General features: G+C 47.4%; 1 protein-coding gene across 1 annotated transcript in view; it reads left to right on the plus strand.

The window, feature by feature from the left end:
- Positions 1–274: 274 nt before the first annotated feature.
- LOC116938812 (prestin-like) overlaps positions 275–24,997 on the plus strand; it is an 87,069-nt gene continuing 62,346 nt past the window's right edge. Inside the window, exons 1-4 of the mRNA XM_076054139.1 lie at positions 275–682; positions 2,280–2,359; positions 3,080–3,138; positions 9,834–9,976. Of these exons, the coding sequence (XP_075910254.1) occupies positions 275–682; positions 2,280–2,359; positions 3,080–3,138; positions 9,834–9,976 (690 nt within the window). The remainder of the gene's footprint in view (positions 683–2,279; positions 2,360–3,079; positions 3,139–9,833; positions 9,977–24,997) is intronic.

The following is a 24,997-nucleotide window of genomic DNA, read 5'->3' on the forward strand; positions in this document are numbered from 1 at the left end:
CCAACCATCGTGCAACCGAAGCACCACCTTCATACCCCGTATTCTTTTTGAGGGGCGATGGCGTCTGCACCAGACACCGACTGCAATGGGGATGCATGAGGTGGCTGTGTCGGCCGGGTGTGTGACGCATCGCGACCTGCCTTTGGACCCAGAGGAGCGGAGGCCGGCAGGGTGGAGGATGGCGAAGCCGGGAAGAACCGTCCTAAATCAGGACGGCAGCCCCTGGAGATGTGGCCCGGCAGGCCACACCTGAAGCAGGTAACGGGGCCCCGCCATGGGGGAGGCAAGGTCCCCCCCTGCTGGTCCCGTCGTCGTCCCGCTCCGACTCTCCCCCGCGGGCTCCAACCACCCGACGCGTAGACCCAAGCAGACTCTCTCGGTGCTCCTGGTCACCCTTTTCTCCCAGAAATCCATCCCCGACCGCCACCCCGGCACGTCGTCGCAGGTTGCAATGGGCCTGGATTCATTGGGCTACCTGAATCGAGGACAAGTCATCCTCCTGTCGCCGGCAAAAAAAAAAACTTTCATTTCCCGAGCCAGCGTCAACAGCAACAGAGAATCCAGTCCTGCCCGCTCCATCCTTGGATACGCATCCTGGACCAGTGACATGGGACATCCCTGTCTCACTCCTGAGCCAACTGGTATCACCTCCGAAAGGACCCCGTTTATCAACTGTCAGCCAGTGAGCTTATGATATAGTTTTCGTACCCAGCCTACCAATTGGTCCCCTACCCCCATGCGCGTCAGTACTGAAAACAAAAAATCGTGTGAGATGCGATCGAAGGCCTTCTCTTGGTCTAAGCTCAGGAGTTCCAGGGGTCCTCCCACCCTCTGTTATGGATTCCAGGACCTCCCTTAACAGGACTAGATTGTCCAAAATTTGCCTGCCCGGGACTGCACATGTCTGGTCAGGTCTTACTACCTCCCCTACCACTTTCCCCAGATGTCTCACGATGGTTTTAGCTAGGATCTTGTAGTCCGAGTTTAACAGGGTGATTGGGCACCAGCTCCCCAGGTCGGTGCGAGCCCCCTTCCCCATAAGGGTTATCACTCCCCTCCTCATGGTTCCTGGCACTGGGCCCTCCTCCAAGATGTATCTATACAATCGTAGCATGTCGTGTTTGATGGTGTCCCAGAACATAAAATAGAATTCAGCTGGTTTTCCGTCCTGTCCTGGCGGTGCGCCGACGCAGTCATTTTATCGCCTCATCTAGTTCCTCCATCTGAATTTGCCTGTTCATTTCCTCTGGAGCTTTGATCTTCTGTTTAAACTCCTCCAGTAAGAAGTCCCATGCTTCTGCCTCCGACGTCTTACTCCCGTATGGTAATCCCGTGCTGCCTCTACAATTCCCTCCGTATGTGTCAGTCTGCCCAGACTTGGGCTTACCAGCTCTCAGATTGTGTTTTCTGCCTTCCTACATTTCCCCCCCTCCTCCACTGCTCTAACCCATGCCCTAAAAACGAGCTGCGCAGCTCGTTTTTCCAGCGTCGAGGGGATTTTATCCCTTCCCTGCCCTATCTCGCTCATCACTGGGAAACCCAATTCCAGCAACTTATGCACTTTTTCCAACCGGTCATTCAATCCCCTCAACTCATTCCTCACTTTCTCCTACTGTGAGCCTGAACAAAAAAACATCTGATCCGGTTCTTCACCATCACTCTGCCAGTGTCGAAGCAGCACTGCAGGCTTTTCCATTCCTCATATCGCCTGATGAAGTCCATCGTCACCTTTTCATCTGCTAAGAGTCTCGTGTTCATCAGCCAGATCCCCTTCCAACCTCAGTCCACCCGGAATTCGGAATCTCGTGGCTATCGGCTTATGGTCTGAAAATGAAAAAAGCTCAGTCTCCACACTCTCTGCTTTAACTTTAGCGGAGACAAAAAGGAAGTCTATTCTTGAGTGCAAGGCTCCCAAACAACCTGTCCAAGTAAACCCCGGCCGCGCTGGGTGCAGCAACCGGAAAGTGTCGATTAATTCGAAATCCTTAACTAGACCGCCTAGTTTCCTAGAGGAGGAGTCTATTCTCCGACTCCCGGATGCTGCAGGCAGCACATCTGATGGGCAGAGCGGGCAGTTTAAATCCCCCCCCCCAAGATGACGTGCCTCCGCCTCGCACGCTGTGGCCAGATGTCCCCTTCCTCATCTCCTGCAGGGTTTGGGCTGCCCTGCGTATACGACGTAGCCCCTACTGCCGCCAATATTCAGGGCGCTCGGGATGTGCTGTAGGGCCCCTTCCGCCATTCTTAACCTCACTTGTCATTGTCTGGCGCCCGTCCAGATACCTAGAGTCTTGGACCCGCTTACAACGCGACAGCAGCAGACAGTGCTGTCTCAGCCATACCTCCACATCGTGGTCTGGTAAGGCCTCATTATACAAGAAAACCGTGACAATTTTCGTATTCAGTTCGGACAGAAGTTGTAGTTTGAGCAGCAACAGTGGTATCTTGCCTGCCTTCTCGAATCGAGTCATGAAACATTGCAACAAGTTACTGGTTCTGAAGCTAATGTCGAAGGCCCTGCCGCCCGGCAAGGCCATCAAGCAGAACAGGTCTGTAGGCTCAACCTGTAGCATTCCTACTACGACTGTCTGCGCAAAACTTGGGCGGTCGATGGTCACTTCCTCTGGCACGTCCTCTTTGAATGCCACCCTGACGCAATTGTGTCTCCTGGCGTGGACCAGCGTGAAATTCACCCCCGTTCCACCGCGCCACTGCCCTGCGCGTTGCTGGGGCCGTCCTGCCCCCACAGGTCCAGGATTTACCTTAATAGTCTCGTTCTGGGCGCCTTGCGCCTGCTGGCCAGCAGAGACCGCCGTTTCCTCAGCCTCCTCACTTGGCCTGGCAGAGACCGCCTCCCTCCGCGCTAGTACATTAATTCCCCTTGCTCGTTGCCACCAGGCATCCTCCGCAGCCCACCTCCTCTCGGTCGAAGTCGCCGCATCGCCCTCTCCCACCAACCTCCATCCTCCAGGTCGTCGCGTCGCAGCCTTGTCCGCCTCGGCAGCAGTCGACCCGGCCCAGTCGCCTTTCGCTCACCCCGACAGAATGGTCGGTCTCCATGCCCCCCGGAATTGGTCAGGCAACCACTGGCCCGACGGCCAGGGGCCCTCGCAGCTACTTGGGCAGGTTCGCAGACAGGTACGCAGGCAGGCTCGGTTGGCAATAAAACAATCTCGACTATTGACTGTTTAAAAGTTATTAATTTCTCAACCATGGACAGTCCACTGCCCCGGACAGCCAAAAAGAAACCATGACCACAACCCGCACAGGGGATCCTATCGTGACATCAAGTTCCATCTTAAATCACAACCTTTTGGAGCAAAAAGTTTGCGGTCGCCAAAGAAAAAAAATAATTCGTCCATTCTCAGTGGCAGAGGGCATTCCCAAGCTTGGTACACTTCATCCTGTGCCACACGGGGGTGGAGGCCACCGCCATTTCTCATTTGCGGCTTTGCTGCCCATTTTTACTCTTTCCACCTCCACCACCCTTTCGATCAGTCTCCTATCTAGGTGGCATACCTCGAGGGATGTCATTTAGGCTCCCTTAACCACCCGCCCATGTGCCTTCTACAGGGCCTCTTTTATGGCTCCTACGACAATCCCAACGACGAGTTCCACTCCAGATCGCAGCAGCCCCGACTGTGAGTCGGAGCTCGCCTTATATCCTGAACAGCGTGGCCAGGCTCCGCCCTCGGGCCCCGCACCCCTCTGGATCCCCCAAATGGCTCCGTGCCTTGCCCACAGGTGCAACTGGTAGAACGGGCTGTTACCCCTTAATCTATTATCTACCAATCTCTCAGCGGCATGCGCTCCAGTGACTCATTCCACGTTCGTACACAAATAAAAAAATGGGTGTTTTGATATGAATGTTTTATTTATTTATTTAGGGGCCTTTTTTACATACTAGCGGGAAGTACCCGGCATTGCCCGGGTGAAAAATATATTTCAAAACTTCTCTTAAAAAACGTACATATACATACACAGATACTAAGCTAGTGTGAAAGCCTGGTGGGCCACTTGTCCATTTCTCCACCAACAAAATTATAAGAGGCTTGCAAAAGTCCAAAGAGTTATAGAAAGTGTGGGGTAAATAGTTGATGTAAAAGGTTTCCGAAAATTGTCGACCCCCCCCCCCCCAAAAAAAATATCTTTACCCCCGTGTAGGTATACATACCTACACACCTTACATACAACAGAGTAAGTTGTATTGACTCTGTAGTTGTATCTACTGACTGCACAGTAGTATCTACTGAGTCAGTAGTAGCTACTGACTGTTTAGTAGTATATAGTGACTGTAGTAACTACTGACCGTAGTAGTATCTACTGGCCCTACAGTGGTATCTACCGACTCTATAGTAGTAACGACTAACTGTATAGTAGTAACTGCTGACTCTATAGTAGTATCCACTGACTATAGTAGTAACTACTAACTCTATAGCAGTATCTACTCACTTTATAGTAGTATCTACTGACTCTAGTAGCTACTCACCGTAGTAGTATGTACTGACTGTATAGTAGTATATACTGACTGTAGTGGTATATACTGACTGTTTTAGTATCTACCAACTCGATAGCAGTATCTACTATCACTACAGCAGTACATACCGACTGAGGTGGTACCTGCTATCACTACAGCAGTGCATACTGACAGTGGTGGCACCTGCTATGATTACAGCAGTGCATACCGACTTTGGTGGTACCTGCTTTCACTACAGCAGTACATGCTGACTGTGGTGGTACCTGCTATGATTACAGCAGTGCATAATGTGGTGGAAGCTGCTTTCACTACAGCAGTGCATACTGTGGTGGTATGTGCTATCATTACAGCAGTGCATACTGACTGGTGATACCTGCTATGATTACAGCAGTGGATACTGACTGGTGATACCTGCTATCATGACAGCAGTGGATACTGACTGTGGTGGTATCCTATGACTAATGCTGTGCATACTGACTGTGGTGGTACCTGCTATTACAGCAGTGCATACTGACTGTGGTGGTACCTTCTATGATAACAGCAGTGCATACTGACTGTGGTGGTACCTGCTATGATAACAGCATTGCATACTGAGGTGATACCTGCTATGATTGCAGCAGTACATATTGTGGTGGTACCTGCTGACTGTGGTGGTATCCTATGACTAATGCTGTGCATACTGACTGTGGTGATACCTGCTATTACAGCAGTGCATACTGACTGTGGTGGTAACTGCTATGATAACAGCAGTGCATACTGACTGTGGTGGTACCTGCTATGATAACAGCATTGCATACTGAGGTGGTACCTGCTATGATTGCAGCAGTACATATTGTGGTGGTACCTGCTTTCACTACAGCATTGCATACTGCTGTGGTGGAACCTGCTATTACAGCAGTGCATACTGACTGTGGTGGTACCTGCTATGATTACAACAATGCATACTGAGGTGGTACCTGCTATGATTGCAGCAGTACATATTGTGGTGGTACCTGCTTTCACTACAGCATTGCATACTGCTGTGGTGGAACCTGCTATGATTACAGCAGTGCATACTGCTGTGGTGGTACCTGCTTTCTTTACAGCAGTGTATACTGACTGTGGTGGTACTTTCTTTAACTACAGCATCGCATACCCACTGTGGTGGTACCTGCTTTCACGACAGCATTGCATACTGACTGTGGTGGTACCTGCTATGACTACAGCATTGCATGCTGACTGTGGTGGTACCTGCTATGACTACAGCATTGCATGCTGACTGTGGTGGTACCTGCTATGACTACAGCATTGCATGCTGACTGTGGTGGTATCCTGCTATGACTACAGAATTGCATGCTGACTGTGGTGGTACCTGCTATGACTACAGCATTGCATGCTGACTGTGGTGGTATCCTGCTATGACTACAGCATTGCATGCTGATTGTGGTGGTATCCTGCTATGATTACAGCAGTGCATGCTGACTGTGGTGGTATCCTGCTATGATTACAGCAGTGCATGCTGACTGTGGTGGTATCCTGCTATGATTACAGCAGTGCATGCTGACTGTGGTGGTATCCTGCTATGATTACAGCAGTGCATGCTGACTGTGGTGGTATCTTGCTATGACTACAGCATTGCATGCTGATTGTGGTGGTATCCTGCTATGATTACAGCAGTGCATGCTGACTGCGGTGGTACCTGCTATGACTACAGCATTGCATGCTGACTGTGGTGGTATCCTGCTATGATTACAGCAGTGCATGCTGTGGTGGTATCCTGCTATGACTACAGCAGTGCATACCGACTATGGTGGTTCCCGCTATGATTACAGCTTTCACTACAGTAGTACATGCTGACCCATTCACTCATCATACACTAATTCACTCATCATACACTCACTCATAATATAATGACTCACACATCATACACTCACTCACACAACCACTGACCCATTCACTCATTATACACTAATTCACACATACACTCACTCACACTACCACTGACTCACTCACACATCATACACTGGGAGTGTCATGCTGCCAGCTATGGCTGCTAGTTTGGTCGTACGTGTTATTTATATCGTTTATTGTTAAATGAGAATCACAGTTCCTATGATTACTGTTTTTTAGCTGTATTTTGGTGATTTGGAAAACATATGGTTAATTTATCTTATGGTTGTTATTGTTTGACTTGCATCACACTGGGATTCGAGCACACCGCGTTGTAATACGGTGTTTATTAGATTTGCTGATTTATCCAGGATGCTTCTGTTGCGCGTCGTCGCTTCAAGACGATTCTAAAGAAATCTACAACCTTCGCTTCCTTGGCGTGAATTAAAGAATCGATTCTTGGCGCGGTCGGCTTTTATTTTATTTTAAATTAATGAAGAATTGAAGCTTTCGTGACTGCATAAATGACTATACTCATTGTTTTTTTTCGGTAAAGTCACGTATGTAGAAAATTATATTAAAATAATAAATCACGACGTTTCGAACGCAACACAAGCGATCATCATCAGGTGTAAAACAAATAGTGGGGGAGCACATAGGGGGACATCACGTACGTAGCGCATAGAGAACGTTAAACTGTACGGAGACAAATACAATAACAAGAAGATGAGAGACGAGAAACTCAACAAACCAAAGAAAAATAACGTGATGCAAAACCAGTCAGGCCAACAACACAGTTAGACACCGACCTGGTTAACCACGAATTTCAGAAGACTGCTAAATTTCGTGTTCATCCTCTGGGTTGAACAAACCAGCGTAGACAGAGTGAACAAATACGAGGTACAAGGTAGCAGAGATACATACATAGGGAAGAACATCCAAGGAAAGATATATTGGGCAGCACAGATGGACAACCAGAGTAACACCACACCAAGAGACAAAAAAAAGGACTGGAGGGATGACGGACAGAGACTTAAATAAGCTGCAGAGGTGGGGGCAGGGGGAGGGGTTGAAGACAATGGGAACCTACGCAGAGAGAGCACATGGACGAGCAAACAACGCGGACAGCAACGGTGCTGAAATAAGCTGCAGAGGTGGGGGGAGGGGTTGAAGACAATGGGAACACACGCGGAGTGCCATGGATGCGTAACATCGAGGACAGCGACGGAGGAAGAAACTGAAACAGAGACACAGACCACGGCAAACAGAAAACAGAGCACATCGAAGCACGTAGAGATACATACGAAGGCAAGACAACAACAGGGCAACAAGTTAAAACAAAACCAATGAGTATATTTAAATTAATGAGTTAACTTTTATATTCTTGGTTCTTTCGGTAAAGTCACGTAGAAGGGATACAATAAAATAATAAAATTATAAAACAATAAAAATTCTCACGACGTTTCGACTGCAACGCAAGCAATCATCATCAGGTGTGAAAACCACAGCAAGAAAATTTCAAATTTTCTTGCTGTGATTAGAGGACTTTTCCTGTACTGCATAATTTTTGCTTGCATTATACATTCAAACGTGCTCATTAGCAAGCCTATGTAAACATTACTTATTATCTATTAAAGTCTTGTTCTTCTTGATAGACCTTAAATTCTCTCTTGAGAAAATACAATATTTTCATGAAATTGTTTCCTGAAGTTGGCACCATCCATCCATGCACAGACTTTATGGTTTCTCGTACTGTAACGAGTATAAACTTTGCATCTGCGGATGTCCCTCATGCGCCGTGTATTGCAATATTGGGAATGATTTAAAGTTGGCGAAGGGTGATGCGTTCCACGAGCGTTTGAACATGCAAACACAGTGATGCCATCCTTGATAGTCTCGTGGCCATTAATTGCAGAGTGCGCAGCCGGGAATTCTGCGCCTGCACTAATCGAGAAGAGACCTGTCCTGCGAATATCATGAATATGGGACAGAGACAAGGCTGCATCATCCACAAGGCATACTGGAGACAGTAGATCCCAGCACTTGGCGGTGTGATTCCGTGCCTTGAAGCATGAGGATGCATGCGCGTCGCATCCTTTCCCCCAATCTACAAAGGGGTGAACATTATTAGCATTTCCAGAGTGTAAGGATGGGAGGCATTCTCTTAGTGAATCAATTACAGGCGTAACAGGAGTGAGGGTGGTGTAATGAAGGAGTGTGGGTTGATGAGAACCATTATCTTTGTTGATGAGTAGTCATTACCCGTCGCTGTTTTGTGTGTGTAGGAATGTCTTCAGATTTTTCTTACCATGAATAAAGATTTCAATGTTGTTTGTTTTTGAAGGCATACTACTTTGATATTCTTTTTCATTAAACTTTACATATTATTACAGGAAATACCTAAGGCTTCCTTTGCAGCTTAAAAAAAATACAGGTCTGCAATGCAATGCATTATGTATATGAATGCGGATATTTTTATGTTGCATATCCGCATTTGCTTTGTTTTTAGAACTTTTGTCTTATTTGGATGCAATTGTTGCGCCAGGAGAATGAAATATGATGGGGGGAAATATATATTTATTTAAATTTAAGAAACTCCAGACACATTTCTTTACAAAGCGCGAGAGTGAATTGCATATTGGAAGGAGTTTATGTTGTGTAGGTGTGCTGATTAAATAAAAATAAAACCTCACTCGGGTTCCAAACTTTTCACTTACAGCTCGTGGCAAACGCGCAGCTTGTCTGAGGTCATGAGGCAGGTCTTTTTGAAAGTGTCTTCCTCCAAACCATCTAACAACTCTCCTCTCCCTATGAAATTACCCGCTCTCCAAAAGCACTGTTTATTCCTTGCACCGTGGGCTATTCAAACGCCTCCAAAGGCACGCTCCTCTTTGACGATCATCTTCTTCTGCTTCGCAGTCGCATCATTGAGCCGCTATAACACGCGTATGTATGAAATAGTTGGAACACTGCTGCGACTGCTGATGCTTTAATGAACTGGCCAGCCCGCTCTCTTTGCAAATCTCAGCCTCACGTTGGCAGTTTCCTTTGCTGTTTATACGGAGGATTAATGCGCCCCTATGAATTGTTATATTTTCAATTCTAGATTTGAGGCTTTCGTGACTGCAAGGATCCATACTCTTTGGTTTTATTCGGTAAAGTCAGGTAGGTAAAAAATAAAATAACTAAAAAATCACGACGTTTCGGCCACAACACAAGTGGACGAAACGTCGTGATTTTTTGTTATTTTATTTTTTACCTACCTGACTTTACCGAATAAAACCAAAGAGTGTGTATATTTTCAGTAAAACGTAACATTGCTTGTGTAAAACTGAAATCGACATTTATAATGCATATCATCTTACACCTTTGTTAACGTCCATACGAGATTTGCCTGTTATTGTGATTTTTCTATATATATAATATTTCAGCCGTACGGTAACAAAAAAAAATTACCGTGGCAATTTTTTTTGTGTGGCCTTTCCAGGTACCTTTGCCATTGTTTCGCTGATGACGGGTGGCGTGGTTGAGCGGTTTGCCTCTAATGTCACGGCAATCGACCCCCAAGAGCTGGAGTCGCAGAAGATCTCCATAGCAACCACACTTGCTGTGCTCTCTGGAGCAATACAGGTAACACGTGACCGAGTGGCAGGGTGGCCGAGTCGACTTCCAAGATGCATCGGTGTATGCGTATCGTCACCATCACCACCACCAGAGTAATCATCATCATCATCTATATCATAAGTCATGCGCTATCTACTGCTGGCTGAAGGCCTCCGCGAGTAATGACCATCCTCGAAGAGCAATGCCTCGAGCTGCTGGCACAATGATCTGATCTCATTGATTCATCTCCGTGATAGTTGTACTCTCCGGAGAGTTTTCTTCCTTTGGCTTGCAGTAAATTTAATGATGGTATTTATTTACAGATGGGGGGAGAGGGGAGGGGGGGTAAATCTGTGCCAATTGCTCATGTTTAAAAAAAAAATATATGAAATATTCTTAATGAAGCTGTACTGAGTGCTATAAATTACTTTTGAAAATAAGCCATTCTTTTGTGTTAAATTGCAGGGGCTTGGCCCCCTTTCAAACTTCTGAAACCACATGGAGGCAATTTTTCACGTGTAGTGTAGGCCTATTCATCTGAATAATGGATCGTGTGATGATGACATTGTCATGAAATCAGTGTCATTATCCATTAAATAATTGGGTATAATTTGCGTTGCATGATTAATGAATTCCTTCATTTAATCATTATGCTGTGGATACATTTATGTTTGCATTATCCTGCAAAAATGTAAAAGAAAATAGACGTGAAAGAGAGTTTCCACCAAGTGCCTCAGTTAAAAAAAAAACACACATGTTGACAAATACCCCCGTCAGAATCAGAATCTTTATCCTGAAGGAATCCGATGAGCTATGAAGCTCTTTTTCACAGACGTCCAATAGTCCTTCAATTGACATTCCTTTTAACAATAATAATAATACAAACCATTGGGCATTGTTGCAGCACGCAAGGCAAGGGTGTTTACCTCCCCCTACCGAGTCACCGTTTTGGACGTTTTCCACCACCACACAAATTCAAATGTCTTTGTCAGCGAGAAACACATTTTTATTTCGTGATTCTCTTTGGGATTGTAACATTTGCTTTAGCAGCATTAATACGATGTGTTATCGTGGTATATATATTCATCTCCTGAGCCGTACACTTTTGCTGGGCATGCGTGGTCAGTCAGTCGCTTGGTATAATTCACCATATTTGTTTATCCTATGGGGTGGACTGGACAGTGCCTTTCTTGATGACCTCATAGCCGGAAGGTTGAGCAAGTACGCGAGTAATACGCTCTCATCTTTTGTGTTTTGTCTTAATATCTCAACATAGCAGTATTCATTATTATTATTACAATTGTTTACCCATGACAGTTTGAATTAGTCCCATGACCACTTTTTCAGCAGGGTCCTGCCAAGTTGCCGTACTAGTGGGTGATGTTGTTGCAGCTGCTGCTGTGTGTAATCCCGAATGAGTAATTTGCAGGTATTTTTTCAGCAATGGGATGTTTGGCCAGTAACAGTTACAGGGAATATTTTTAGGAATTGGTTTTCCCCTTTTTTTCTGGCAACGAAACAGGTGTTAGGATTTTCAAACACCACAGTGAAACCTTTTTGCAAGGAATCATGTCTGCATTAACCACAGATACTTGTGGTGAAAATACAAACCAAAAACATGCTCTGACAGTATGTATGCATTGTCTATGAAACTGTTTGGTGTTTGACCAGAGGACGCAAAAAGGCCTTTGGGCATCCTCTGGTCTAACATCGTTTGAGACTAAATAAAGCTGTCTCTGGTGTGGACCAATCAGTTTCATAGACAATGCATATATATCTTCTTTGGTTCTTTCGGTAAAGTCACGTAGAATGAGAATAAAATAATTTAAAAAAAGAAGATGAATCCTTGCAGTCACGAAAGCTTTAAATCGAAATTTAATGCATATATACTGTCAGAGCAAGTTTTTGGTTTGTATTTTCACCACAAGTATCTGTGGTTAATGCAGACATGATTCCTTGCAAAAAGGTGTCAGTTTGGTGTTTGAACATCCGAACACAGCTGTTTTGTTGCCAGAAAAAAGGGGAAAACCTATTATTAAATTCTGACACTGGCAAAGGAGGTTGGGAGGGAGCAGACCAGGGAGTGGATGTACCAACCCCACTCAGAAAGATGCCCGAGTGGAGAATTAAACCCAGGCCCTTCTTGCTGTGAGGCATGAGCGTTACCACCGCACCACCCTGCTACCCACGGATGTTATTGAGTTGCTTTCCAAATTTTACAGAACTCACTTGCATTACTATGAAACTTTCACATTGACAACGATCACTTTGCCAGAGGTTATAAGGGCAATGAAACCATATTATACCGGAGACGCAAATAAACTGACATTTGACAACATTTGAAGTTTTCGTGACCGCAGGGATCCATGCTCTTTGGTTTTTTCATTTTTAATTTCTTTTATTTTTAGCTACGTGACTTAAATTAAATAAAAAATGTAACATTTAAACATTTAAAATTTTATTTTTTTTACCTACGTGACTTTACCGAAAAAAACCAAAGAGTATATATTTGACAACACCTTAACATACTCCAGGTTTAACTACTAAGTCCGTATTCTTAGCTCTTTCGGTAAAGTCACGTTGAAGGGAAACAATAAAATAATAAAATATATTTAAAACAATTTTATTGTTTCCCTTCAACGTGACTTTACCGAAAGAGCTAAGGATACGAATTACTGCAGTCACGAAAGCTTTAAATCAAAATTTACTAAGTCCGTGTTCCCGCACAAATAATATCATTATGGTCCATGTGCAGATAGCTCGTAGGTGTCCACTGCACATCTGCATATATTTCCACTTTCCTTTGTCTTGTGCCAACATTCTCAAGCTGTGGCCACATCTTTCTGGCACCGATTATCTTATGTCGCCGCCGTCAAGCCAGTCTCTGTTAGGTCTTCCTCTCTTTCCGGCTCAGTCCATTTTTATGGACAAAACACTTTTAACATTTCCTGTTGTCGTCCACCCTACATGTGTGTCCAAATAGTGCCACTTTTTACTTCTCATCGCTGCCCGCATCATCAAGTCTTCTTCTGTGTCCAAACTTTTTATTTGTTGCTTATGTATTGCTCGCTTATTCTTAGTTCTTTCGGTAAAGTCACGTTGAAGGGAAACAACAAAATAATAAAATATTATTGTTTTTATATATTTTATTATTTTGTTGTTTCCCTTCAACGTGACTTTACCGAAAGAACTAAGAATATGAATTACTGCAGTCATGAAAGCTTTAAATCAAAATTTATTGCTCGCTTGTTGGGTCCAGTTTAGATTACAGTATCCTTCTGTAGCAATGCATTTCAAGCGGCAATATCTTATCTCTGTCCGTCTTTTGTACCGTATGCATTATAACATACGCATAACTTTGACAAGCAAAGTATGATGCAGTTTTTTTTTAAGTCACTGGAATCCACAATAGAACTCCGAAAGAATTACAGCAATCAACGACCACTGTGTGAAGATGACCCTCGTTCTGATACTATGCTTCCCACCTGCAGACAATGTGATGGCGCATTGAGGTTGGTGTTAGCAACGAGTGTTGCTGTCCCTGTAAATACGATGTGCATTACATTTGTGTAGTGATGTTGTAACACACAAAATAAGAGCATTTTTGCATCAGTGCAGATCATTGTCGCTGAAATGAATGGTACAGTCATTGAAACATAAATCTACAGCGGGTGTTTACATGTTGATGCATATTCCAATTTCTGTAGTTGAAAGGTTTCGGTCTTTGAAAATAGGGTTCTCATAGCCACCAAAGGTAGTGACAGTTGTAGGATGTTGAATAAAACGTTCATCGTGATCATCAGCTACGTGTGTATGTATGCTGAACTTCTTTCGCACCTTACATAGCCAACCGCGCTAATCGGAGGTGCGCGGAAAGGACAACAAGCTGAACACAAAATGCGGTTCTCAAGAAAATGATTATTAAATCTAGATGATTTAATAGTGCGCAGCTCCAGTGGCTTCCGAATATCGGAAGGAAGAGCGTTCCAGACGGCCGCAGAAGCGTATCTGAAAGCACGCAAAGCAATGTCCGTCTTTGTTCAGTGGTTCGCCAAAATACACTGTGAAGATGACCAGTTTGCGTTATGGTTTAGCTATGATCGATCCATGCCGCGTTGACGCAAACATTTTTTTCTGCGGGTCATGGAGCAAAGCTTCGCCCGTTCGTCACGAATTTCAGGATTCACGATGTGCCCCCAGCATCTCCATAGAGTATTGGAGGCTAGCTTTATTCCACCTAGCGCCTGCAGGCAGACGAGCTGATTTCACCACTCCATTGTCCTCGGAAGCATTCTCTCCCTTGGCTTGCGCTCTTATTTTTGAGCGCTGACCATCAACTCTTCTAGCAACAGTGATAATATGTTTTTCAACGGTTTTACTGAACTTGATTCCTCTGTTTGTCGTGGTCAAATCTTGTAATCAATATTTCATCCACTTCCCGTTGTCCAATCAATTCCACATTGTGCACACCTACTCAGATCCGGTGACAATGCATGCCTGTATCAAAATCGGCACAAATTAATAAATTAATTCGCTACTTTAAAGCAATTTACATTTTGTATGGACGGCTTATTATTTACGTATATTTGTGTCGGTTAAAAACGCCGCGGTCCCTAAACTGTGGAATCGGCTCGCACAAAACGCCAGGCGCCCCACGTGTCTCGGGGCGCCATGTGACCGTGAGTTAAACGAAGTTGTTAATAAAACCGTTGTTTCTAGTGTAAAAAACAAACAAGCAAACGTGGTCCTACAGCTGACCCATTCGAACGTCTCCATTGAGCGAGAACATCTCTTCCGTGTTGACCTCAATGTCCCAGCTGTGTCACACAGCGGCCTGGCTGAAAGAGGGGAGCTCCCATAGCCAGGCGAGCCAGGGGGCTCTAAGGCTGCTGTGGGATTCCAATTGTTACTCATCCTCCTCCAAGCTTCTGCCCACTCATTTCTGTAGGGATACATTTTACTTTATAAACAGGTGATAGAGCCACGGTGTATCACTGTTGTGGGCAACAATCACAATAACAATGCACAGGAAATATTTATGCAAGAGAGTAAATATAAGTACAGTGCGGTGGTGCCAAAAGAAACGAATTGCGAAAGATTAACTGTGAACAAAATGTTATGACTAAGAGAATGGGAAAGATCTTACGAATATTTTTTTTACAAGCAGCCATTGCACAAATCTCAAATTTGGAATTGTAAAAATAGAGATGAAAATATCAACATGTGAAATATGTGGTTTATTGTTAGTCTTGACTGAAGGAGAGTGAATCCTAATTTTTAGAAAAAAAGATGCCTCCAGTTGATATGTTGCATTAAAGAATCTGCATCGTGCTGCATGTCGAATCCACATTTCTCATTAAGATTACAAATGTATATACAGTATAATACATCACTGCGGTAACACAAAATTGGGCATTTAATTGCATTGAAATATTGTTCTGTTCTGAAGTTTTGCCAGTAATCATTGGACTACCATTTGTTTTAAATTCATATTGCAAACCCCATATCTAATGTAAGGCTGATGTGTCCTACGTTTTTTACTGTGCGCACTTTCAGGATTAAATTGGGACTTGTAGCAAAACGTCATTAGTTTTGTAGATGTTTCATATTATGGGACATGACAATAGTATTGCACAGTACATTAAAACCGTGATGCATTGTTGTTTTATACACACTGCAGTATATTTTCACATTCATAAACTAATTTAATGCGGTCATTTCATTATAACGGACGGAATATTAATGGTGGCACTGTGACACATTACTCATCTGACAATTGACAAGCTTGTGTGTTCCAAGTCCTGAATAGGAAATTAAGTCACTCCCCTTCATCCTCTGGGATTGGTGAATTGAAATAAGTGGTCAGAGTGTGGATCTTCCACCAATGGCTCAGGGCTGCCACAGGAGAACAGTTTCACCGCACACTCATTGCTTGATACTCTTTGGTTCTATAGAACCAAAGAGTATGGATCCTTGCCGTCACGAAAGCTTCAAATCTAGAAGTCATTGCTTGCTTGCGACAGCGGTTGCCATCATGACAGGCTATGTGGGGCTACTCGGGGAGGCATGCGAGACAATTCACGTGATGGAGGTAGTCACGTTGGGTATGACGGAGGTAGTCACGTTGGGTATGACGGAGGTAGTCACGTTGGGTATGACGGAGGTAGTCACGTTGGGTATGACGAAGGTAATCACGTTGGGTATGACGGAGATAGTCACGTTGGGTATGACGGAGATAGTCACGTTGGGTATGATGGAGATAGTCACGTTGGGTATGACGGAGGTAGTCACGTTGGGTATGACGGAGATAGTCACGTTGGGTATGACGGAGGTAGTCACGTTGGGTATGACGGAGGTAGTCACGTTGGGTATGACGGAGGTAGTCACGTTGGGTATGACGGAGGTAGTCACGTTGGGTATGACGGAGGTAGTGACGTTGGGTATGACGGAGATAGTCACGTTGGGTATGACGGAGGTAGTCACATTGGGTATGACGGAGGTAGTCACGTTGGGTATGACGGAGATAGTCACGTTGGGTATGACGGAGGTAGTCACGTTGGGTATGACGGAGATGGTCACGTTGGGTATGACGGAGATAGTCACGTTGGGTATGACGGAGATAGTCACGTTGGGTATGACGGAGGTAGTCACGTTGGGTATGACGGAGATGGTCACGTTGGGTATGACGGAGATAGTCACGTTGGGTATGACGGAGGTAGTCACGTTGGGTATGACGGAGATAGTCACGTTGGGTATGACGGAGGTAGTCACGTTGGGTATGACGGAGATAGTCACGTTGGGTATGACGGAGATAGTCACGTTGGGTATGACGGAGATGGTCACGTTGGGTATGACGGAGGTAGTCCCGTTGGGTATGACGGAGGTAGTCACGTTGGGTATGACGGAGATGGTCACGTTGGGTATGACGGAGGTAGTCACGTTGGGTATGACGGAGATAGTCACGTTGGGTATGACGGAGATGGTCACGTTGGGTATGACGGAGGTAGTCACGTTGGGTATGACGGAGGTAGTCACGTTGGGTATGACGGAGATAGTCACGTTGGGTATGACGGAGGTAGTCACGTTGGGTATGACGGAGATAGTCACGTTGGGTATGACGGAGGTAGTCACGTTGGGTATGACGGAGGTAGTCACGTTGGTTATGACGGAGATAGTCACATTGGGTATGACGGAGATAGTCACGTTGGGTATGACGGAGGTAGTCACGTTGGGTATGACGGAGATAGTCACATTGGGTATGACGGAGGTAGTCCCGTTGGGTATGACGGAGGTAGTCACGTTGGGTATGACGGAGATAGTGACGTTGGGTATGACGGAGATAGTCACGTTGGTTATGACGGAGATAGTCACATTGGGTATGACGGAGGTAGTGACGTTGGGTATGACGGAGATGGTCACGTTGGGTATGACGGAGATAGTCACATTGGGTATGACGGAGATAATCACGTTGGGTATGACGGAGGTAGTCACGTTGGGTATGACGGAGGTAGTCACGTTGGGTATGACGGAGATAGTCACGTTGGGTATGACGGAGGTAGTCACGTTGGGTATGACGGAGATAGTCACGTTGGGTATGATGGAGATAGTCACGTTGGGTATGACGGAGGTAGTCACGTTGGGTATGACGGAGATAGTCACGTTGGGTATGACGGAGATAGTCACGTTGGGTATGACGGAGGTAGTCACGTTGGGTATGACGGAGATAGTCACGTTGGGTATGATGGAGATAGTCACGTTGGGTATGACGGAGATAGTCACGTTGGGTATGACGGAGATAGTCACGTTGGATATGACGGAGATAGTCACGTTGGGTATGACGGAGGTAGTCACGTTGGGTATGACGGAGATGGTCACGTTGGGTATGACGGAGATAGTCACGTTGGGTATGACGGAGATGGTCACGTTGGGTATGACGGAGATAGTCACGTTGGGTATGACGGAGATAGTCACGTTGGGTATGACGGAGATGGTCACGTTGGGTATGATGGAGGTAGTCACGTTGGGTTTGATGGAGGTAGTCACGTTGGGTATGACGGAGATAGTCACGTTGGGTATGACGGAGGTAGTCACGTTGGGTATGATGGAGGTAGTCACGTTGGGTATGACGGAGGTAGTCACGTTGGGTATGACGGAGGTAGTCACGTTGGGTATGACGGAGGTAGTCACGTTGGGTATGATGGAGGTAGTCACGTTGGGTATGACGGAGGTAGTCACGTTGGGTATGACGGAGATAGTCACGTTGGGTATGACGGAGATAGTCACGTTGGGTATGATGGTCCCCTGTTTGCGTGGCCATAAGCAGCGTAAATGGCTCAGCGGTAGCGTAAACGGTTTTGCAATTGGATGGTTGCGGAGTTAAAATCCTGTGTGGGTGGGGGGGTGGTTGAATCAGCCCATCATCTTTTCAGGGTCAATAATTAAAAAGCGCCAATAGTGTGGAAGTGAACAGTGGTTTTGCTACAGACAGACTTCGTCTCTGCCACAGGAATGTGGAATTTTCATCACTCTGGCTCAGGGCTGTAAACGGTAGATAAAGCACCGCCTCAATGCTCATTTGAGCAGCAAAACAATTTGGGTAGTGCCACTTTGCATGTGTGCACTTACAATTCTGAAGATGTTTACTTATCTATTGGATTAAACACATCTGATTGTTTAAACGTGTATATATATACACATATGTAGTGCCTTGGATTCACTCGGATGCCACTTTTATTTCCATCGTTCCGCACACACACACACACACTATAATTTCACACACACACACACTATAATTTCACACACACACACTATATATATAATTTCTCCTCTCCGCGCTCCGCCAACTCGAACACTCGAATTCCCCTCAGCACCGTCCGCTCATACTCCTTGTCTCCACACACAGTCTCTTCTTCTCTCACCGCACACACAGTGGTTCTATCTCTATCTCCTCACACACAGTGACTCGTCTATCTCTTCACACACAGTGGCTCTGTCTATCTCTTCACACAGAGTGACCTGTCTATCTCTTCACACGCAGTAACTCTGTCTATCTCTTCACACACAGTGACTTGTCTATCTCTTCACACACAGTGACTTGTCTATCTCTTCACACACAGTGACCTGTCTATCTCTTCACACGCAGTAACTCTGTCTATCTCTTCACACACAGTGACCTGTCTATCTCTTCACACGCAGTAACTCTGTCTAACTCTTCACACACAGTGATTTGTCTATCTCTTCACACACAGTGACTTGTCTATCTCTTCACACACAGTGACTTGTCTATCTCTTCACACACAGTGACTTGTCTATCTCTTCACACACAGTGACTTGTCTATCTCTTCACACACAGTGACTTGTCTGTCTCTTCCTGTACCTACCTATACCGTAATCTCCACTCTGCTAACGCTAACTCTCGCTATCGCTATTTATTGTCCTCTGAGTTCGGCTCTCAATCTATTTCCCACTAACACTTACCGGCTTCCACTCTTCGCATCTCTCTCTGCCCGCTGCTGTCTCCACTTCTCGCCAACTCTCCCGCCGTCCAAATCACCTAGCGTTTTTATCCCCTTTCCAATCAGCCTTAGTTAATTGCCACGTGCCTCGCTGGCATTTTCTCGCCAGCTCCGCACCTGTCCAACGGCCCAGACTCCGTGACGCCGCCACTTAACACTAACAGCCTCTCGACCAATCACAGCCCTCGCCCCTTGACTCCCTTAATTTCTTTGGCTTGTTTACGCCACCCGTGACTTCATCACCTGCCCGACCTTACATGACCCACACTGTTTGTATGTACTGTATATGGCCAATTTACCCATGTGTATTTTCTATTCCACTACATCACCCCCCCCCCCCCCCCGTGATGAAAGAACCTAGCCGTCCCCGGCTACGTTATACTCGAATTGGAGTAGTGGAGTGAAGCGGACGGAAGGATGATAACATATATACAGAACGCACTCGCAACACATACCCATTTTGTACAACCACCCGACACGCACCACACAACGACACTCACACGACACCTTTATACAGAATCCCCAAACCCCCCAAAGTCAACGTAGTGTATTCCTCCTGGAACAGGTTCCCGCTGCCGGCCCATCTCCCCTGCACGGGACACCCTGCGGTAAGGGAGGGCCTCGCTCGTCTCGCCAACGAGGGGCGCTCCTGGGCTTCACACTGCGCCCATCCCTGTCCCAGCGACACTCTGCTGGCAGGGCTGTCCGTTGTTCCCGGTCGGGACGGACATTGGTCCGGTTATGTGGCCGGTCAGCAACTCTGCCCAAAAGGGGCGATCCTGCAGGCACACGGGGGGCAGATCTCTGGGACACGCGCACTTGTGACCTCCCCACAGGTTCGTCGGACACATCCAATACAGGCCGCTCTCGGATGGGGGATGACGCGTCATATGGTAACACAAATTTCTTCAGGCGCGACGGGTGAACAAACCATGTCCGACGACCAAATTTTATTCGCACACTCTGATCCCGTAAAACCTCCACAATATCAACGGGCCCCTGCCAGGGGCGGTGAAACTTTGGGGACGTTCCCACCGGCACCATGGGGCAGTGCAACTAGGCTTTATCTCCAACACTCCACGGCTCTCGTGGCCGCTGCCTGCCGTACAATCTTTCGTTAGCGGCTTGTCGTCGTGCCGTATTTTTCAATGCAGCCAACCCGGGCTTCCCTCAGATGGTCTAAAGCCACCTGCATTGGAGCAGGCACTGTCGTAGATTTCTCTCGCTTTCGAATTCCCAATTTAACAATAGCCGGCGCTTCTGGTTCCCGTCCATACATTAGAAAAAATGGTGAGTACCCCGTTGAGGCATGCGGGGCCAATCTATACGCGGCCAGCGTCGCTGCAACATGCAGGTCCCAATCATCTTGAGCGGTGTTTACTTGGTGACAAAGCATGGACGTCAGCGTCCTATGCAGCCGCTCGACCATCCCGTCAGTCTGCGGGTGGTACGGGGACGTCCGGATCTTTTTGGTCCCCAGCGAGTCACACACGTCTTTAATCAATTTTGATGAAAAATTTCTGCCTTGGTCAGTAAGCAATTGTTCCGGGGCCCCCTTATCTAAGACGTACCCTTTCAAGAAAGCCTCAGCGATCGACGTCACTGACTGGTCTACTAGCGGCCATGCCATCGGCCAACGAGTTAAGTATTCCACCCCGACGAGCAAATATTTGTGCCCTCGGGGGGTGATGGGGAACGGACCCAAAATATCTAGTGCCACAATTTCGTTCACTCTCGAAACTTGAATCGATTGCAATGGGACACGATATGGCCGTGCCGGCGCTTTCCTCCGTGCACATTCCTGGCACGCCTTTACATGCTGTTTCACATCATTAAACATTCCCAGCCAGTAAAATGCATTCCCCACTGTCAACGCGGTCTTCTTCTCCCCCAAATGCATCAATTTCTCATGTATCTCGTTAATGAGTTTCCTCCGCAACACCCTCGGGACAACAATACAAAATTTTTCTGCTTCCACATCCCAGCGAACAAGCAACCCCTCCGTCAACATCAAAAATGGGCGATCCTCCGATCCCCTCGAACGAGAGGCACGCAGCCTCATCCTGGTCAGCGAGGAATCCTCTACCTGCAGTTGCTTCCATTGTTTCAATGACAACCCCAACAATCCAATTTCTGCTCCAGGGATTGTCCCTGGCACTCCCGAACCCGCTGCAGCGACCGTTTGCGGAACCACCTGCAGCGGCGGGCCGCAACGCAGCGAGCCCTCTGCGCACCGACACGTCTCAGCCGGTCGCGGCAACCTCGACAAAGCATCCGCGTTTACATGGCGCATTCCTTTCCTATGTTGGATCGTGAAAGAGTACTCCTGAAGGGTCTCAAGCCAGCGAGCCATCTGCCCCGACGGCTGATCCACGCGCAGCGAGTACTGTAGTGCCGCATGATCAGTGCGGATCAAAAATTCCCTGCCGTACAGATACGGTCGGTACTGCCGAACAAAATGGACAATCGCCAACAATTCTCTACGCGTCACACAGTATTTTTGCTCCGCCGGCGATAACACCCGGCTGCCATATGCCACCACTCTCTCGACGCCCTCAACCATCTGTGACAAAACCGCGCCTATGCCCGTATCACTGGCATCCGTGTCAAGTATAAATCGCTTCGTAAAATACAGGTATCCCAACGGCCGTGCGTCCGCCAGTGCGGCCCGCAACGCTTAGAACGATTTTTGTTCTGCAATCCCCCATTGAAACTTCACACCTTTCCCTTTCAGCATATGCAATGGTCGAGCAATTGTGGCAAAATCCTTAACGAACCGCCGATAATACGACACAAAGCCCACAAAGCTACACACTTCCCCTGCTGTTCTCGGCACTGGCCATGTTCACACACAACTCGTCTTTTCCGGATCAGTGGCCACTCCTGATGCGCTAACGACGTGCCCCAAATACTTCAGCGATGTTCTTAACAATTGGCACTTCTGTGGTTTAAATTTCAATCTGGCGCGCTGCACTCTGCCAAAAACGGCGCGCAGTCGTTGCAAATGTTCATCGAAATTCTTACTCAAAACAATCACATCATCTAGATATATCAAGCATGACTCCCACTGCAGGCCCGACAACACGAGTTCCATTAATCGCTGGAAGGTCGCCAGCGCGGAGTGGAGTCCCATCGGGAGCACGTTAAATTGATACAATCCTTGTGGTGTTCGAAATGCTGTTTTAGGTCTTGACTCCTCATCCAGGGGAAATTGCCAAAAGCCCGACAACAGATCGAGGGTCGAAAAGATTCTGGTGCCGGACAGGGCATCCAGTGAATCATCAATTCGTGGAAGCGAGTACGCTTCCGCCACCGAAACTTTATTCAATTTCCGATAGTCAACACAAAATTGCATGGTTCCATCACGTTTTTTAACGAGGACAATAGGGGCTCCCCACGGACTGAACGATGGGGCAATAATATCTTGCTCTAGCATTTCATCAACAGATCGCCGAAGACATTCTTTCTCAAGCGGACTTACACGATGCGAATTTAACCTGATCGGGGGTGCGTTTCCTGTGTCAATACGATGCCGCAACAACGTCGTTCGACCCACGTCGTATTTCCCTGAACTGAACACATCTTTAAATTCCACTGGCAATGCATGCAAACTCGACCGTTGCACAGGCGATAACTCTGGGTTTTGTTTGTAAAGATCCCTTAACCATTTCGGATCGTCTTCCTCCCTTGACAACATTTCATCCTGTCCCGTAGCAAAACATGTTTTCGTTTCTGGACCCGGCGCACCCGTCGCGTGCGCCGACGTAGTGCCCTCTTGAATAACAACCTCTTCGTGCCCCGCGTTTACAATTTGAATGAAAGGATCGCAATATGTTGGTATTATGGTCAAAGCCCCTACCAGCACTCCCTCCTGCAGCTCAACCCAAGGCAATTCCTTCTTTTACCGTAGCGGCACCAATATTTGCGATGCAGGTGGGACGCGCACGGTGCGGCTCACCACGGCCTGCACCACAGCGTTCGCCACCGCAAATTTTGAAGGCGTCCCCAAAAATTTCATACATCTCCCCGATGGTAATTCCAAACAACCTTTTTCCACTGAAATCTTAATCGGCATCTTTCGCAAAAAATCCGTTGAAACCAAAACACTTCTCGTCACAATCACCTCCCCAATTTGAATTGTCACAACCACGCAGCCCATAATGCCCAAACTACCCCTGTTTGCCGCTACGCATGGCCCTTCCACAGGCCCCAACGATCCAGGCGACGTCGGCAGCGACCGAAAAGTTTGCAACGAAATGAGAGTCGCCGACGCCCCGGCATCTACAATAACCCGTACCATAACACCTTGAATGCATGCCATCACATCCGACGATCCCGGCGCGGCCCCCAACACACGATGTACCAACACGCCCCACGTATCCCGGCCATGCGTACTATCCGAACTCGATGAATACGGGTGAGATGACGCGGATGAGTGATGTGGATAGGGCGGCCCTGTATTGAATGCATCTCGACTCACCCGGGATCCTTGGTCTTGGGGGAACTGCCCGCTGTAGTTGTTCGGCGCCCTTGGAGGACCACCTCTCCGTTTCCAGCAGTCGCGGGCGAGATGACCCCTCCGCCCGCACTCGTAGCATGTCCGATGCACGCCGTCTCCATACACGCCGGGACGACGCCGTCCTTCTCCGGTCGACACCCCGGCCGCTGCTGCGATCGGCGGCGTTTCATCCACCGCCACCGCCACCGCCACCGTGCTCCCGGCCCCGGCAGGGGTCGTCAGCGACGGCTGCGCCACCGCCGCCGCTGGTTCGTCTCGTATGTCAAGGTTGACTTGTATGTTCCTGGCGATCAGCAACGACGACACGTCGTCGTCATTGTCCTTGTCCGGGAGTGACAAGACGACTTTCAGCTCCTTCGCCAGCTGTAGCATCTTCTCCTGCTGCAGGGAGTCCCAGCCCTCCTCGTCCATCGCCGGGTACGCAACCTGGGCGAGGGCCAGCAAGGCGCTGCGGAATGCCAGGGGGGACTCCATGGCCTCCCGTTTCCTCTGTTGAAATCGACGTTTGGCGACCAACTGCGGCTCATAGACTTTCCTCATTGCCGCAATAGCACCGTCCAATGTTTTTCTGACAGCGGCAGGGAGTCCGTTAAAAGTCGCCAAGGAGTCATCATCCAATGCCATCGGCAGTGCTCATAACGCGGTACTCTCCGTCCAATTCAGGGACTCGTAAGCCGCATGGAATCTTCGTATGAACGCCGTCCAATCTCCCACTTTGGCCTCAAGTCATTGTACGTGTAGCTGTTGTGGCGGTCCCGCCGACCGGTCATCTTCGTCGTCAGAGTCCTCCACCCGCTCCGGCTGAGCGGCAACCTCCGGCGGTAGACCCGGTACTGGTTGTTGAATGCGGTTCTCCGTCAAAAAGTTCTGGAACTTCTCCGACAACTTCTCCATCCTGGCCTCCCACTGGGTCATGAGGACTCGCCAATCCTCTGGCGATCCCGGGCCCTCAGCACCACCCGAACCGCTGTCCCGGTCAGGAGTACTGCCGGCCATCTGGCCGGGCTGTACATC

The sequence above is a fragment of the Petromyzon marinus genome, chromosome 4 (assembly GCF_048934315.1).
Source record: "Petromyzon marinus isolate PM22_M1 ecotype Great Lakes invasive population chromosome 4, UKy_Petmar_22M1.pri1.0, whole genome shotgun sequence".
NCBI lineage: Eukaryota > Metazoa > Chordata > Hyperoartia > Petromyzontiformes > Petromyzontidae > Petromyzon > Petromyzon marinus.